At 53.5% G+C, this 16,856-nt stretch overlaps 1 protein-coding gene across 3 annotated transcripts in view; it reads left to right on the plus strand.

The window, feature by feature from the left end:
* SLC12A5 (solute carrier family 12 member 5) overlaps window positions 1–16,577 on the plus strand; it is a 38,611-nt gene extending 22,034 nt beyond the window's left edge. For all 3 annotated transcript variants that reach the window (XM_031004747.2, XM_055373095.1, XM_004062292.5), the window contains exons 10-26: window positions 85–183; window positions 328–385; window positions 1,418–1,592; window positions 2,329–2,447; window positions 2,789–2,887; window positions 3,905–4,024; window positions 4,432–4,536; window positions 6,073–6,241; window positions 8,105–8,300; window positions 9,386–9,555; window positions 10,007–10,138; window positions 11,345–11,452; window positions 12,580–12,702; window positions 12,795–12,994; window positions 13,327–13,341; window positions 13,599–13,732; window positions 13,944–16,577. In XM_031004747.2, coding sequence (XP_030860607.1) covers window positions 85–183; window positions 328–385; window positions 1,418–1,592; window positions 2,329–2,447; window positions 2,789–2,887; window positions 3,905–4,024; window positions 4,432–4,536; window positions 6,073–6,241; window positions 8,105–8,300; window positions 9,386–9,555; window positions 10,007–10,138; window positions 11,345–11,452; window positions 12,580–12,702; window positions 12,795–12,994; window positions 13,327–13,341; window positions 13,599–13,732; window positions 13,944–14,035 — 2,114 coding nt within the window. In that variant the 3' untranslated portion in view covers window positions 14,036–16,577. The remainder of the gene's footprint in view (window positions 1–84; window positions 184–327; window positions 386–1,417; window positions 1,593–2,328; window positions 2,448–2,788; window positions 2,888–3,904; window positions 4,025–4,431; window positions 4,537–6,072; window positions 6,242–8,104; window positions 8,301–9,385; window positions 9,556–10,006; window positions 10,139–11,344; window positions 11,453–12,579; window positions 12,703–12,794; window positions 12,995–13,326; window positions 13,342–13,598; window positions 13,733–13,943) is intronic.
* The last annotated feature ends 279 nt before the right edge of the window (window positions 16,578–16,856 follow it).

The following is a 16,856-nucleotide window of genomic DNA, read 5'->3' on the forward strand; positions in this document are numbered from 1 at the left end:
ACCCTGAGGGTGGTGCCCTTTTTTCTCATCTGTCTGGTCTCCTGTGGCCCTGGCTTGAGTCCTAGCTGCACTTCTGTTTTGCAGGGATCATGGCTGGTTCTAACCGCTCTGGGGACCTGAGGGATGCCCAGAAGTCAATCCCCACTGGCACCATCCTGGCCATCGCCACCACCTCTGCTGTCTGTATCCTGCACAGCTGTGCTGGGACCACCCTCGGGGGAGGGCAAGAGGGAGGGCAGCTGAACTTGCTGCCTTACCTGCTGGTGCAGGAGGGGTGGGGAGGGGGAGGACTGAACCGTGGGGATTCTCCTTTATCCTCTGCTGCAGACATCAGCTCCGTTGTTCTGTTTGGGGCCTGCATTGAGGGGGTCGTCCTGCGGGACAAGTAAGATAATTGGGGTTGATCCTATTCTGGGGGAGGGGTGGGTATAGAAGGCTGAGTTCTGGGAAACAGACCCATCAGGAGGTGCTGGGACCTGTGTGAGGGGCCTGTGGGAGGGAGGCCACGGGGATTGCTGGCAAAGTCATCTTCTTATATTTCATCTTCCTTCTGTCACTCCAGTTTGAGAAGCTTGGATGGTGTCTCATTTCCTTTAGGATAATGATACTTTCCTTTTCTTTAAAACGGATTAATTCAATAGTGTGTCTAACATTTACTGAATGTCCATGTGTTGGTCACACAGACAGGAGTGGTATTTATCTGTGTTCCCTTCGAGATTCTGGAGGCAGCACAGATAAATAACACATGGTTTTTGTACTGAAGGAGCTCTTTTGGGTGGGTCTATACTGGCCAACAGACTTTAAGTGCAGTCGGTGGGGATGGCCATACAGGAAAGCCCGGGGGCTTCAGTCCAGTCCTTAGGGGTCTTCCCAGGGAAGTCTTCTCAGAGGAGGGGAGGCTAGAAGTGTCTTATACACTTTATCTCACTTATCCTTCCTGCTTTTAAGGTTGAGCAGAGACTAGGCAGCTTGGAGGAAGGGCATTCCAGGCAATGGGGAGCCAGGGTGGAGGGGAGAAATGTGTGCGCATGCCTGCAGCTGTGAGTGCTCAGTGTCCCAGAGCACTCACGTCTGAAGGGCATGAGCACACACAACTGGCCGGGTGGTGTAGGAGGTCCTCTCAGAATCACTTTCCACTGGTACCACCAGGCTTCTGTAAGGGAGTGCAGTGGGGGATGTGGGGCTGGGACCTATGCTGGAGCCAGGCCTAGAGGCCTGGTTTTCAGTATCAGGAAATTACAGAATTATTTTATCAAGGAAAAAACAATGGAACATTTGGGGCTCTGCCTCCCCTGTCACCCTTACAGAACTTAGTCCTGTGGCAGGCACACAGTTGGTTCTGTAGTTGGTATGGAGACCTGCCCTGGAAATCCAGGCAGCACTGCTCACCTGGCATCTCCTGTCCACATCATTCCAGGTTTGGCGAAGCTGTGAATGGCAACCTGGTGGTGGGCACTCTGGCCTGGCCATCTCCATGGGTAATTGTCATCGGATCCTTCTTCTCCACCTGTGGGGCTGGGCTGCAGAGCCTCACGGGGGCCCCACGCCTGCTGCAGGCCATCTCGAGGGATGGCATTGTGCCCTTCCTGCAGGTCAGTGTGGGAGAAGAACAGCCCACTCTCAGTAGACCAGCCAGGCCCCTGCCCAGAGAGACCACACAGTGACCCAGGGCTATAACCAGCCTTAGACTACCTCCTGGGCCACTTCTGCTCTGTACTGCACTGGCCAGGCCTGTCTGGCAGGGTCTGAGGCACAGGGACAGCGTGGTGTGGGGTGTCAGGAGTTGGGCAGGGCATTGGGTGGTGCCCTGTCTGTGGCTTCTCCTTCACCCAGATGGAAGGATAAGTGTGTCTTTCTTGGGATTTGGCCCATGGTCAGTGCATCCCTTGGAGCACTGTCTGCTCTTGGGGAAAAAATAAATGGCCCTGTTTTGGCACTGTGGTTGGTCGGAGACCTGGGGAGGCAGTCAAAGGGCAAGAAAAGGGTAGCTTTCACCATGGTGCTAAAAAAAAAGACGGATGGAGCACAGGGTCGTGGTGGCTTGCTGGCTTCCTGACAGCTCCTCTCCCATCTGGTCCTCTGCAGCTGCTTTCCCCCTCTAGGGATCATTTGAACTTCATGGCACTGGGGTGCCGATGTCAGGGTGGGCAAGATGCAGCGAAAGCCTGTTATCCATTTGCATTCTCCTGGAGGAAGAGAAATGCATCCTCTCCCTACCTCCTCTTTGGTGATAGGATTCCTGCCTCTACTCCACTGGTTCCCAAGGCTAGGGGAGAGGGCTGAGAAATCCTTGAGGTCTCAGTCCCATGATGATTGCTCTTTCCCCAGGTCTTTGGCCATGGCAAGGCCAATGGAGAGCCAACCTGGGCCCTGCTCCTGACTGCCTGCATCTGCGAGATTGGCATCCTCATTGCATCCCTCGACGAGGTGGCCCCCATCCTCTCTATGTGCGTGCCTGACTTCTTGCCCTCCCCCCTGGTTCAGGGTGTTTCTCTATCTGAATCCTGCAGCCGTTACCTGCGACAACCCACCCAGACACTTTAACAACCCCAGGAAGTTCCCCATTGGTCATAGAAGCCCATCGTTTGTTATAGAGAGATTCATCCACACGTGTTATTAGGGTGTGCTGTAAGGGTATTTGGCTTGAAACCCCTTCCTAAGCACCACAGCATGATCTGGCCACCTCCTGACTTCTTGTCCCCTTTCCCCCTTTCTCTGCCCATGCTGCTGTTTCTGTTTCTGCCTCCCTTTGCATCTCTGTCTCCCCTGGGGCCTTCCTGTGTTCCAGGTTCTTCCTGATGTGCTACATGTTTGTGAATCTGGCCTGTGCAGTGCAGACGCTGCTGAGGACACCCAACTGGAGGCCACGCTTTCGATATTACCACTGGTGGGTGCTCTGTCCCCACACTTCCACTGAGCCACTTGCTCACCTCCACTCCAATCCTCACCTTACTCCAGTCCATCCCCTCTGGGTCTAAGGACCCCAAACCTGAAGAGGACATCCTTTTTTCTCCAGCTTTTGTTGACCAACTCACATGAGGAAAGTCCCGGAGAGGGTCTCCTAACAATCATAAATAATAACATAGCAGCATCATAAGCGGTCTCAGCTGGAATCTCTCTCCTGTCCGTGATGCCCAATAGCTCACAATGTAGCAGGGAGGCTGGAAGTCAGCTGGCCAGAGTTCAAATCATGACTCTGCACTTCCTAGCTGTGAGACCTTGGGCTGATGATGTAGCTTCTCAGAACCTCAGTTTCCTCAGCTGCGAAATGGGCATGATAGCTGCACCTTCCTGTGGGTTCTTGTGAGGACTACAGTACATGGCAGATGCTCATTGCACAGAGGCTGCAGTTCTCTCATCATTTTCCTCTATGGCTCTTCATCCTCACAATAGGCCCTCGGGGGCAGACGGAGCAGAAATGATCATGCTTGTCCTACAAAAGGAAACTGAGGCCCAAAGAGGGCAAGGGACCGGCCCAAGGTCCCCCAGCAAGACTGTGACACAACTGGGCTAGAACCAGGGCTGCCCACTCCTGTCTGGATGCTCCGGATTTGCTGGTGGCCTTCTCCTGGGAGGACCCGTTTCCACTCCTCTGAGACCCTGGCCTCAGAATGCACCTGGCCAGGCCTGTCTGGCAGGGTCTGAGGAACAGGGACAGGGTGGTGTGGGGTGTCAGGAGTTGGGCAGGGCATTGGGTAGTGCCCTGTCTGTGGCTTCTCCTTCACCCAGAAGATCCCATATCCCCGTAGTCCTCATGGGGATGATGGTGTGAGTTCCCCTAGACCGGGCTGTCACCTCCCAGGTCTTGCCCATGCCCTGCCCCATCTCCCTCTTGCTTTCTAAGTCCCAGCTTCAGCAACAGCCCTGCTGGGGCTCAGAGGCTGGGTCTCCCCACCTTGTCTAGGACCCTCTCCTTCCTGGGCATGAGCCTCTGCCTGGCCCTCATGTTCATCTGCTCCTGGTATTATGCACTGGTAGCCATGCTCATTGCTGGACTCATCTACAAGTACATTGAGTACCGTGGGTGAGTGTGGGGAGTGGAGGTTGGGGTGGCTGGGGAAGGCTGAAGGGTGGTGGGAAGGAGAGGGAAGGGGTCATGAGGGATTGGGGTGGTGGGGGTGAGATGAAGCAGGGAGTGGGAGAGGATGGGGCTGGAGTAGAGGGAGAGGGTGATATGGGGTGACATTGGAAGATGGGGGGTGGGGGCAGAGGCTTTGAGAAATGGACAGGAATGGTGAGAGAATGGATTTAGAAGTGATTTTCCAAGGAAACTTAGCCAAGGCTTGGTTGAGTCTGTTGGCAGGAGTGATACACATGTCCTTTCTGAGCCTGAGAGATGGCTTTGCCCTGGGGTAGCTGGTGCAGTGTAGATGGTTCTCCCTGCCCCCTCCTGGCTTTCTGCTCTCATGTGATCCACTTCCCGGCTCCCAGGGCAGAGAAGGAGTGGGGCGATGGGATACGAGGTCTGTCTCTCAGTGCGGCTCGCTATGCCCTCTTACGCCTGGAGGAAGGGCCCCCACACACCAAGAACTGGAGGTGAGTGGTGAGGGCACGCGTGTGCATAAGAGTGTGTGTGCATGAGTGCAAGGCTCAAGAGATAGGGGGAAGGGAGCAGGGCCTGACTTATCCTGCTTGCTTTGTTTTGCTGAGTCGTGCCCTAAAAGCCCAGCCTTGTCTGATTCCTTCCCACCTGAAACACTGAGGCTGAGCTGAGTTCCAGACATTTATGTGGGTATGTAAATGTCCACATACCCCACCGTGCTAGCCTCCTGAGCAGTCATCCATTCATTCATTTCATCATTTCCATCATTTTTTCATAAAACGTGAATGCCTGATGTATGGCAAGTCCCCTTCTAGTCTCTGGGGATGTAGGAAGCTCACAGTTTTGTGAAGAAGACACACACGGGGACAGACAAACATCAGATCATGTAGCATTTGCTCTGAGACAGGTGGAATCGTTCCCTTTGAGAGTTATAGGGGCTCTTAGGCATCTCTAGATTAATGACAATTCATCCATTTTATTCACGTGAAAATCAGGGATGCCGAGCGCGGTGGCTCATGCCTGTAACCAACAGTTTGGGAGGCTGAGGCAGGTGGATCACTTGAGGCCAGGAGTTTGAGACAAGCCTGGACAACATGGCGAGACCCCATCTGTGCTAAAAATACAAAAATTAGCCAGGCATGGTGGCATGCACCTGTAGTCCCAGCTACTCAGGATACTGAGGCAGAATAGCTTGAACCCAGCAGGCAGAGGTTATAGTGAGCAGAGATTGTACCACTGCACTCCAGCCTGGGTGACAGAGTGAGACCCTGTCTCAAAAAAAAAAAAGGGGGAAATTGGAGGTCAGAGAGGATCTCACAGGTCACAGAAGGCAGACCTGGAGATGGAATCCTCACACCCCACCTCTTAGCCCTGGGTGCTGCATGCCCAACCCCTCATTCATCTCCTTGTGTTTCACCTTGCCAAGAGTAGAGCCTGAAACCCTGACTTAGGTTAGGGCATTGTTGACTTGTCTTGGCTGAGCCAAGTTGACTAAACTGGGCTCCCAGAACCTGGGGCTCTGTATTATTTGTCTGTGAATTCCCAAATGCTCAGCACATGGTCTAGCCCAGAGTAGGTGCTTAGAGAATGCTACGAAGTTGATAGGTGGTTGGAGGAATAAGAAGGCTAAATGACTAAGGAAAGGGATGCATAAATAGATGGGTAGATGGATAAGTTTATGTACACGTGGGCGGGCAAAAGCGTGAATCGATGGATGTAGGAATGGATGATAGGTAGGTAGATGTGTGGATAATTGAATGAATAATGCATGTATCAGTAAAGAAATATGCATATGAGTGGATGACTGAAGGATAAAATAGGTGGGTGGGTGGTTGAATGGGTAGATAGGTGAGTGAGGTGAATGGAGAAATGGGCTGATGGGTAGATGAATGGATGGGTGGTGAGGGGTATAGGTGGATGGGATAGACGGTTATAGAGGAGAGATGGTTAGATGACCTGGTGATGGGTGTATGGTGTGTGGATGGTTGGTTACATGGTATGTGGATCATGTTACTCTGCACACTCTTCAGGCCACAGCTGCTGGTGCTGGTGCGTGTGGACCAAGACCAGAATGTGGTGCACCCCCAGCTGCTCTCACTGACCTCCCAGCTGAAGGCAGGGAAGGGCCTGACCATCGTGGGCTCTGTCCTTGAGGGTACCTTTCTGGAAAATCATCCACAGGCCCAGCGGGCAGAAGAGGTGAGCAGAGGCCCTGGTTGGGCTTGGGAAAAGGTCAGGACACTTAGGAAGACAGTCTCTATCCTTTTGTACTTTCCTTCCTCATCACCTTCAGGATCAAAGGAAGTGCAGGCATTTCTTTTCTTTTCCTTAGAGGAAGAGCCTAAGGGCCTAGACAGTGAGTTCTTTAGAATTCAACTCACAGGATGAAAGACCATCAGAGGCAGAAGGGCCCATTTTATGGATAAGGAAACTAAGGCTTAGACAAGTCAGGTCATGTGTCTAAGGGCAGAAAACGAAGATTCAAATTAGGACTCCTTGAACTCCTACTCTAGACTCCTTCCTGCCAAAGTATAAATCTTTCAAGGTGATTTCCCAGCTGTGGACTCTTGATCCCTATAGTCTGGGGTTGACAAGGTGAGTATCCACATTTGATACAGGAAGAAACTGAGACCCAGAGAGGGAAAGCTGCTTGCTGAAAGTCAGAAAGCTGGTGGGAAGCAACATCAGGATGTGAACTCAGGCCCCTGCTCTGTGTCACCTGCTCTTGGTTCCACCCACTAGTCCATGCTTACAGAGCAGCCTACAGAACCAATGTGGGCTGTGGTGGCCAGTGTCTGCCTTAAGCACACGAAGACGTGATTGGATCCCAAGGGTAGTAGAGGAAGTAGGTTCTGTCTGAGGGTCAGGCCTTTCTCCCATCAGGGCTGTGGCTAGCAGTGGAGAGAGAAAAAGAGGCCCGAAGGAGCAGAGGTGAGATGGGGAGGGGCACCCCTGATGGCTTGTGACAGTCGCTGCTTCTGCCTCACTGGGCTGTTCACACTAATCTGTCAGGGCCCAGAGCTGGAGGCCTTGACTGGTCAGTTCCATTCAACATGCGGTGGCTGAGAATGTGCAGTGCACCAGGCATTGGGCGAGGCACAGGGGAGATGGAGATGTTCAAGACCAAGTCCCAGCCCTCGAGGTGCTCACAGGCTGGTGGGGAAGGCAGAGCATACACAGAGGCTCTCAGACCCACCAGATGTCGATAAATGCTGTTAGAGTTAATAACATCAGGGTCGTACAATGTGTTGAGTGTTTTCGATTCCTCAGGCAGGATACTAACTAAGCCCTATGTGCATGATGACATGTGGTTCTCCCTATTCCTAAACGAGGTAGTCTGTCCTGACCCCTTGGGTGGTTAGGTGACTCACCCAAGGTCACACAGCCAGGAGGTGGCAGAGATAGGAGTTGAACTTCTATCTGTTTGACTTAGGGGTGGTGGTTAAGAGTGTGGGGGTTGGAGTCAGACTTCCCTGGCTTGAATCCTCACAGTAACATTAGCTGTGTGTCCTTAAACAAGTCTTCATTTCTCCAAGCCTCAGTTTCCTCATCTGTAAAATGGGAGTAATAAGACTATTTCCCTCACAGTACAGTTTAAATGGGGTGCCCTTAAAATACTTATTATGCTACTTAGAAAGATTGTTGAAACAAATTGTCTGGCTGTGCAGAGAAGCCCAGTTTAATTCTGGTCTGGGTGGGGGTGGTATCTGAAGACGGCGACATTTGAGCTGGGCCAGACAGGGTGTCACGTACAACTTGGCAGGGGCGTGTGTCAGGGTGATGGTGGAGAGCATGTCGGGCGGGGGAGCTGTATGAGCAGTGGCAGGGTGGCAGAAAGTGTGGTCAGATCATGAAGAGCCTTGATTGATCAAGAAGGAATGGGGCACAGAGATGATGGGGAGCCACGTGCCATTCTGGAGCCAGAGACTGACGTGATCAGAGCTGAGCTTCAGGAAGACTGGGATGAAAGGAGGGGAGAGATGGGAGGGAAGGAGGCTACAATGGGCCCAGCCAGGGCCAGGGAGGCCTGAGGCCGGTCCTTGTCTTTTCCCCCTCCCCTAGTCTATCAGGCGCCTGATGGAGGCAGAGAAGGTGAAGGGCTTCTGCCAGGTGGTGATCTCCTCCAACCTGCGTGATGGCGTGTCCCATCTGATCCAGTCCGGGGGCCTCGGGGGGCTGCAGCACAACACTGTGCTTGTTGGATGGCCCCGCAACTGGCGCCAGAAGGAAGATCATCAGACGTGGAGGAACTTCATTGGTAACGCTGTTGGGGGCTGGGGACGGAAGAGGGGTGGGGCTGGGGGCTGTAGAGGGGTGGAACTGGATTTCCGTTCCTTTGGGCCTGAGGGGTTTCCCAAGCACCGTGTGCCAAGTGTGGATTCAGCATATGCAGGTGACAGCAGTCAAGGCTGGCCACGTGCCAGCCACTGTGCTGGGCGCTGGGGACTCCGCTGTGAACGAGACAGTCTTGGCTCCTGCAGCGCTCACAGGCCCTGGGAGGAACACAGTGCAGGGCAGTGGGAAGAGCTACAGCTCTGAAGTCACAGAGGCTAGGCCCACATCTCAGCTCTGGTCCTTCCTCGCTGTGTGACTGCACACGTGACTCACTCCCTCTGAGATCAGATTTCTTGGTAATCGTAGGTAATAGTATATATAATAACTAACGTTTCTAGAATGAGTTCTGTGTGCCAGCAAGTTAAGGCTTTCTCTGATTCTCTCATCAGTCCTAGGAGGGCTACGCATTGTTATCTCCATCTTTTTTTGGTGTGAAACTGAGGCACAGAGAGATTAAGAAGTTTGCTCCGGCTGGGTTCAGTGGCTCATGCCTGTAATCCCAGCACTTTGGGAAGCCAAGGCAGGTGGATAGCTTGAGCTCAGGAGTCTGAGCTGGGCAACCTGGCAAACTACACAGTAAATGAAAAAGAAGTTTGCTCCAAGTCACAAAGTGGGGAGCCAGGTTTTGAACCAGCCCGGAGGCTACACTGTTAGCTCCAAGCTATTCTGTCTCCTTTATAGGTAGATCATGGTTACAAGGTGTTGGGAGAATTCAGTGTGGTCATACATGATGGGCTCTTAGTAATCAGAAAGGGCAGGTGGTGTTATTGCCATTTGACAGGTGGGGAAACTGAGGCCTAGAGAGGTTGAGAGACTTTCCTAGATCTAAACAATAAATATATGATGGGGCCCAAGTAGATGCTGGTTTTCTGACCACTCAGCCCATGGCCAAGGCCAGCTGGAGTGGGGTGGAGTGCTGGCTGCCAGGAGCCCTTGTGGCTGCTGCTGGGTGTTGGGAGAACCAGAGTCACTGTTTCCCCCTCTGGCCCTCTCCTTGGCCTCCCTCAGAGCTGGTCCGGGAAACCACAGCTGGCCATTTAGCCCTGCTGGTCACCAAGAATGTTTCCATGTTTCCTGGGAACCCTGAGCGCTTCTCTGAGGGCAGCATCGACGTTTGGTGGATTGTGCACGATGGAGGCATGCTCATGCTGCTGCCCTTCCTGCTGCGGCACCACAAGGTGAGTTGTGTGCGTGAGTGTATGCACGTGTGAGTGTGTGTATGCATGTATGCATTTGTGTGCATATGTGCACAACTGCAGGTCAGACTCAGGGGCTCTGGTCAGGGTCAGCTTCCGTGTCCTTCCTCCCCTGTAAACTCCTGGGAAAGGGATCTGCTGACCTACTTCATTCTGAGATGTTAGGAACTGATGGTTTCTCCTCTTGCAGGTGCACTGCTGTAAGGAGAGCAATGCTTAGCCCAAGCCAGTGATGCTTTCTTTAATGGGGGACCCTCAGACCTAAGCAGGGAAGGTTTTGTAGAGAGTGGCCCCAAAGACAGAGGATTTGGGGTCTGCATGTATGTGTGAGGAGTGGGTGGGAAGCGGGGAAGGGTGAGGGGACAGGGCCTGGCCCTGGATTTCCTCATCACATCTGGGCTGGACCTTTCTGAATCCCCTTCACCGCCTGCAGGTCTGGCGGAAGTGCAAGATGCGTATCTTCACTGTGGCCCAGATGGATGACAATAGCATCCAGATGAAGAAGGATCTGACCACATTTCTGTATCATTTACGCATCACTGCGGAGGTCGAGGTGGTGGAGATGGTGAGTCCCCAGGAGACACCGCTGGGGTTCCACCTGGCCCTCTTTCCTCTTGGCCCCAGCACCAAGTAGGGCAACTCTAACACCAATCAGCTTATGATGCTGGATCCTTTCCCCCTGATCCATCTCTTAGCCTCTCACATATTCAGCCATCCCTCCCTTCTCTATAAAAGTAGCCATGTCTAGTGCTTATTATATGCCGGGCACTGTTCTATGCACTTTATATGTACATAAATTCCAACAAAGACCAATGAGATAGATACAATTATCAGCATTTCCATGTTACAGATTAGGAATATGAAGTGCAGAGAAGTACTGTCATGTATTCATTGCTTAACAACATGGATATGTTCTGAGAAATGTGTTGTGAGGTGATTTTGTTGTGTGAACATCATAGAGTGTATCTATGCACACCTAGCTGGTACAGCCTACTACACACAAAGCCTTATTGCTCTTACGCTACAGACTTATACAGCATGTTACTCTACTGAGTACTGTAGGCAATGGCAACACAGTGGGAAGTATTTGTGTGTCTAAACATATCTAAACATAGAAAAAATACAGCAAAAATACAGTAATCTTAAGGGAACACCATTTTATGTGCAGTCTGCCATTGATGCACATACAATGGTGTTATTTGGCATATGACTGTAATTTGCCCAATAACACAGAGTACATGGTGGAGGCAGGATTCAAACCCAGGCAGGCTGGCTCTAGAGCGTGTGCCCCTGGTGATTATCCTGTAGAGCCTCTTGTCCAACCATCCTCTCAATTCATGTGTCCATCCACCCATCCCTCTGTGTATTCATTAATCTACGTATGTATTCAATGAAGTATTCATTCACTCACTCTCCCATTCATTCTTGCATGTATTCATTCATCGCTTTGTTCCTTTTCTTCTTTCCCTTCTCCATTCACCCAGGTGATTAATTAATCCACTCATTCATTAGTTCATCCATTCTTATGCCTGGTCCTGTGCTGGGCTGAGGAGGGAATGAGCTGCCTGCCTTGCAAGAGCATTGCCCTCTCTGCTACGTCCTTGCCTCCTACAACCCTTGACAAAATTAGTGATTGGGTAGGGAAGCCCTAGGCTGCCAGAAGGATGGGGGCCTTCCTTCCTTCCCTTGGCCTTTCACCTGGGCTCAGACCTCATGCTTTCCTCCGTGTTCCTCTCCCCACCCCCCAACCCCAACCTCTGTCTGCCCACAGCATGAGAGCGACATCTCAGCTTACACCTATGAGAAGACGTTGGTGATGGAGCAGCGTTCCCAGATCCTCAAACAGATGCATTTAACCAAGAATGAGCGGGAGCGGGAGGTGAGATTGCCCTGCCTGGCCCCTGAGAGCCTCAAACTGCTGCCAGTTCTGGGTGTCAGGTTTAGGATGCCTCAGGGCTGACATTCCTGGCATTTCAACTTCACCCTCATCTCCCTGATTCCCCCAACCATACCTCCTGACACTGATCTCCCAGACAGCAGGAGTATACACTGCAGCTTCACTGCCAACCTCCCAGCCAGGAGGCAGAGGGACTTTGGTATGGGTGACAGATCTTCTCCTCTGTGTGTGACTTCTGGGGCCTGAGAGAGAAGAGTGGATGCTAAATACGTATGGATGATGAGTCCTTAGGGGTGTGGGCTGCCAGTGTGAGGGATAAGGGCTCATGTAGAAACCCTTAGAGAGTGGGTAACAGATGGGTGTTTAGGGATATAACTGATGTGTGGGAGTTAGGGGAAAATCCCCTAGGGTGTGATTGATGGGATCTCAGGGGTAATGGTGATGAGCCCCCCCCCCATAGGGTGTGGGTGTAAGATCTTCTAGGTGTGGGTGATGTAGAACCACCAGAGTATGGATGAAAGACCCACCCAAGGGAGTGGAGTCCTTGGGAAAATGAGTGGTGTTACCCTAGCTGGGGACAGAAGGGCTCCTGGAGGTGGGTGATAAGTTGCCCAGGGAATGGGTGGCAATCCTACATGTGAGGGTAATAGAACCATGGGTTTTGAGTCTCCCAGGGGTGGGTAATGTATTTATCAGAATGTGGTTGATGGATTCTCAGCGGGATGAGTGATGGGTACCACTTTGAGATGGGAAGGATGGATCCTCCAAGGCTGGGAGTGTTACCCAAGGGAGGTAGTAAAAATGGAAACATGGCATGGCCACTGACCAGTGGACTGAGGACTGACATTGGACCATAGTGCTAGGCGGAGCCTTGCTGTGCCAAGGTTAACCCTTTTGTTGCCAGATGAGGTCTGGGGTTCTGGAGAGGAGGTGGGGCAGGCAGATCAGTGGTGCAGTAGCTATTTGGTCTCAAATCATAGCAATATTTTAACAACTGGTACAGTTCCAGAAAGTGCATTCTGGCTGAACATCATCTCTGGTGATAGCTCTTTGCAGGGCATGGGTGGTGACTCCCAGCAGAGCTGGCACCAACCTATGTCACTCCTTAGATCCAGAGTATCACAGATGAGTCACGAGGCTCAATCCGGAGAAAGAATCCAGCCAACACGCGGCTCCGCCTGAATGTCCCAGAAGAGACGGCTGGTGACAGTGAAGAGAAGCCAGAGGAGGAGGTGTGCAGCTTGGGTGGTTTGGCCCCAACCAGTGGGAGCAGAGCCCTTGGCCTCCAAAGGACTCAACTGCCATCGCTTCATTCATCCCTCAGGTGCAGCTGATCCACGATCAGAGTGCTCCCAGCTGCCCCAGCAGCTCCCCGTCCCCAGGGGAGGAGCCTGAGGGGGAAGGGGAGACAGATCCGGAGAAGGTGCATCTCACTTGGACCAAGGACAAGTCGGTGGCAGAGAAGAATAAGGGCCCCAGTCCTGTCTCCTCTGAGGGCATCAAGGACTTCTTCAGCATGAAGCCGTACGGGCCTGGGGGCTAAGGGCTGGGGGCTGGGGTGAGCTAAAGGGTCTTGCTCCCCATGGCAGAGCAAGAGAGCAGAAGGCATCCTGGTCTGTCAGCCTGCAGACCCAGCTCAGACATTGTCTTGGTTTCCCCATCTGAGGACTTAGGGGGATGGGCCCCATTGCTAAGGCTCAGAATTCCCAGTTGCAGACAGCGGAAAGGTGAAGGGTGTGGGGGCTGGCAGAGCAGGACTCAGGGCAGATGACCATGGCCCAAGCCCCCAGTGTCTTCCTCTTTTTCTGACTCTGCTCTTTTTCTTTCTCTCTTTGCATCTCTTGTGTTTCCTGAAGGGAGTGGGAGAACTTGTAAGTGCTTCAGCATTTTTTCATTCTCTCTCCTAGGATGGCCAGGGTCCCTACCCTCCTCACTCTATTGTGAACCCCTAATTGGTGCCACGACCTCTGGGATCTCTGAATAGCCTAGCCTGGAGATGTTTAGGATTGGTGGTCCTGGGCTTGCAAGAACCAGTCCCCAGCAGCCCAGTTCGGGCTGGAAGGGCGACTGGCTCCAATCTTCTCTACCCCCCGGCTCACGCGGTCTCCACTCCTCCTTCCTGCCGCAGGAACCAGTCCAACGTGCGGCGCATGCACACGGCCGTGCGGCTGAACGAGGTCATCGTGAAGAAATCCCGGGACGCCAAGCTTGTTTTGCTCAACATGCCTGGGCCTCCCCGCAACCGCAATGGTGATGAAAACTGTATCCTGGAATTAAAATTGGGGGAAAGAGGGAGGTGGACGTCAGGGAATCTGGGTCCTTTCCCTGGGATGGAAGAGCTGAGCTGTTCCTGCCTCCGGATCAGCACCTCGGACAGGGACACGGGCGCGAGAGGTCCCCCTGGCAGCTGAGTGCGACCCCAATTTCGTCGGGAGGGAAGGAGACCGGGTCTTTCTCCTTGACCGGCTCTCAGACATGGAGTTTCTCGAGGTCCTCACAGAGCACCTGGACCGGGTGATGCTGGTCCGCGGCGGCGGCCGCGAGGTCATCACCATCTACTCCTGAGAACCAGGACCTGCCACCCGGGCCCGAGCGCGCCCGGCCCGCGGCTCCGGAGCCCTCGCCGCGCCCCCCGCCGCTGTCACCGTTTACATACAGACCCTGTGCCCGTGTCCTGGCCCCTTACCCCGCTGCCTGAAGCCCGGAGGCCACGCCTGTTGGGGCTGATTCGGAGAGGGCGCCCCGCCGCGCAGAGACCAGAGCTCCTCAGTGCCGGTTTGGCCCGTGGGTCTTCGCTGCCCTTTTTCTAAGCCCGGCCTTGTCTCGCCGGAGGAGACGCTGCAATAAAGGTTGGGAGAAGGCGCGGAAAGGAGAGGAGCTGGGGCCTTGGGGACCCCCAGGTAGTCCATGCGGCCCATTCCTCCCCTTCCCACTCCCGCCGCGGTCCTCGCTCTGCGCTCCTCCGGCGCTGCTCCCTGGCTCCCGGCGGCCCGGAGGCCCGCGGAGTGGGAAGGCCGCGCTTGCCGTCTCCGCCGCCCCTTCTCGCCGAGCCGTGGGGCGCGGGCGGCCGAGCCTATACATAGTGTACAGGAGACATCGCGTGTATTTTTAACGTCCCCATATTTATGTGACTAGAAGCGCAACAGACTTCTCGCCACAGTCGAGCTCTCCCGCTGGGGGCACTGCGGGGAGGCGAGGCCTCGGGAAGCTGAATTTTCCTTGACGTCCAAGAGTTTGAGAGCGAAAGTGCTTTAGGCCCAGGCGGGGGTCGTGGCCTCGTTCCCTCGACACCTCCGTCCTGCTCTCGCCTCTTCGCCCTTTCCGCGGGCCCTTGGCTTCCCACCCTCCTCTCCAGTCCTTTTCCGAGATGAGGTGAGACAAGGGTCCAACTTTTCCTGGATTCGCCTCCCAGCGGACGTGAGCTTCCACTGCGGCTGCAGAGACGCGCACAACCTCTTCTCATCGGCTCTTATGCAAGTTGGGGCCAGGATAGGGGAGGGGTGCTCCTCAAGAGGAAGAAACCGAGAGGCCCGCGCCCCACCGAGGAAGCCCCGCCCCGGTGCCTTCGCTGGGGAGCAGGCGTCTCTCCTCAGTCGGCTTGTCGCCTGCTCCCCGTATCCCGTGGCTCCTCGCCAAAGACTGAAATTGTGGAGCTGGAGGGCGCCCCCTCCCCGGAGTTTCCTCCCTGGGACAAGTGAGGGAGGAGGGGGCCGATTCTGGTTTAGGGGCCGGACCCACTGAGAGGCCCCAGAGCTGCCCGTGATGTTCCCTCCCCCGTCCCCATCTGGCAGCTCCTGTCTCGCCTGAGGGACCCAGCCGCCTTCTCCGTGCTCTGGGGCCGGGCCTCGCTGCTTAGCAGCGGCCTCTAGCTCCGTCTCCCGGGGACCTGGGCCTGAGGGAGGGCTGGAGTCGCACGCGCTTTGTCCTTAGCGCCTGTCTGCTCTCCTCTAACTAGGACCCAGGGCCTTTGGCTTCCCCAACTCGTCCTTGGCGCTTCCGCTCCACCAGCCTGGTCTGAGGCGTGCTCTGTCCTTAGAGAAGGCGCGGTGGCCGGGTTCCCTTCCCCTAGGGCACATTACTAAGGGGGTCAGGCACTGCATGCTCGTTCCAGCACCATCTGGGACTGGGTACAGTACCTCCAGCCCCAGGGCCCTGACCTGCGCACCTAGTTTGACATCTCACCCACCTCCCAGAGCTGGGGCCACTGAGTAATCCGGACCTCACCACCTCTTTTCCTTTGAGCCCAAGGCAGAGCTGGAGCTGGCGCCGCCCAGACAGCGTCAGGTGTGGCTGGGGTAGGTTGGAGGTCTGCCAGTTACGCCAAGTCCCCTCTGAGATTCGATCAGGGGACTGGATAGATTCTTTCAGGTACTCAATCAGGAAGCTGGAGGTGTTAGACACCAGCCCCCTGCATCCTTCAGTAGACCTCCCTCTGAACACCACAGCCAGGTCCTGCCTTCTGGGGGCCTGAATATTCCAGAGCTGATGTGATGGGCTGTGCAGAAGGCGGCTGTATCAACATCAATTAGGGAACCAAAGTTGCACTATCTGGGCCCAGATTGTCTGGTTGGCAAGAGCAAAGTTTCCGTTGATGAAACAGACATCCCACAACAAAAACCCAAGTTTTCTGTGCTACATGTGCAATATTTGTTATGAATGTTATCACGTCATTCATCAAATATCTTTATAATCACTGTAGTTAGATGTTTCATGTCCATTCAAGTGACTTTTATTCTGAGTGCAATATTTCAATAGCCTTGTAGTGATAACTAGTGTTGCTTTTGTTTTAGACGATCTATGTGCAGGGCAATGCAATGAAATTGAAAACCCTTGTAAATAGGAGAGGTTGCAAACCAAATCAAGAGTATTTATTACTATTATTACTATTATTATTAGGCCTGCCTTTAATTTTCAGTGTAAGTGTTCAGTATTCCGCATCCTGCCTCAGTATTGATCTTGTGTTCTTTGTGCCAATATGAAGAGGAGAGGGTTGGTTCTTTCCTTTATTGTTGAATGCTCCCATTTAATGCTTTATGGCTTTTACTGTATTACTTTTTTAGACTCCCATCTGCACAAAATGCAATAAAAATAATTTTATTATACCCTTCATGGCCTGAGATGTGCTGTTTGGACACTCCAGGGGGCCCTCCAGGAGGACCCCACACTCTTAAATCAGAAACACTGACCACCGACAGAAGAGATGGGCTAATGGCCCAGGTCTGGTGATCTAATTTATCCACCGATAGCTCCAGGGCCCTGGCCTGGAGAGCAGCACTATCATCTCCTAAGAGACTGGCAGGCACTTACTAGGTGTCAGGCTGCACTGGCATCTTCTAGGAGGTAGTGAGCACTTTCTAAGTGTAGGTGTCAGGCTGCACTGATACCC

Source organism: Gorilla gorilla, chromosome 21 (assembly GCF_029281585.2).
Source record: "Gorilla gorilla gorilla isolate KB3781 chromosome 21, NHGRI_mGorGor1-v2.1_pri, whole genome shotgun sequence".
NCBI classification, from domain to species: Eukaryota; Metazoa; Chordata; class Mammalia; order Primates; family Hominidae; genus Gorilla; species Gorilla gorilla.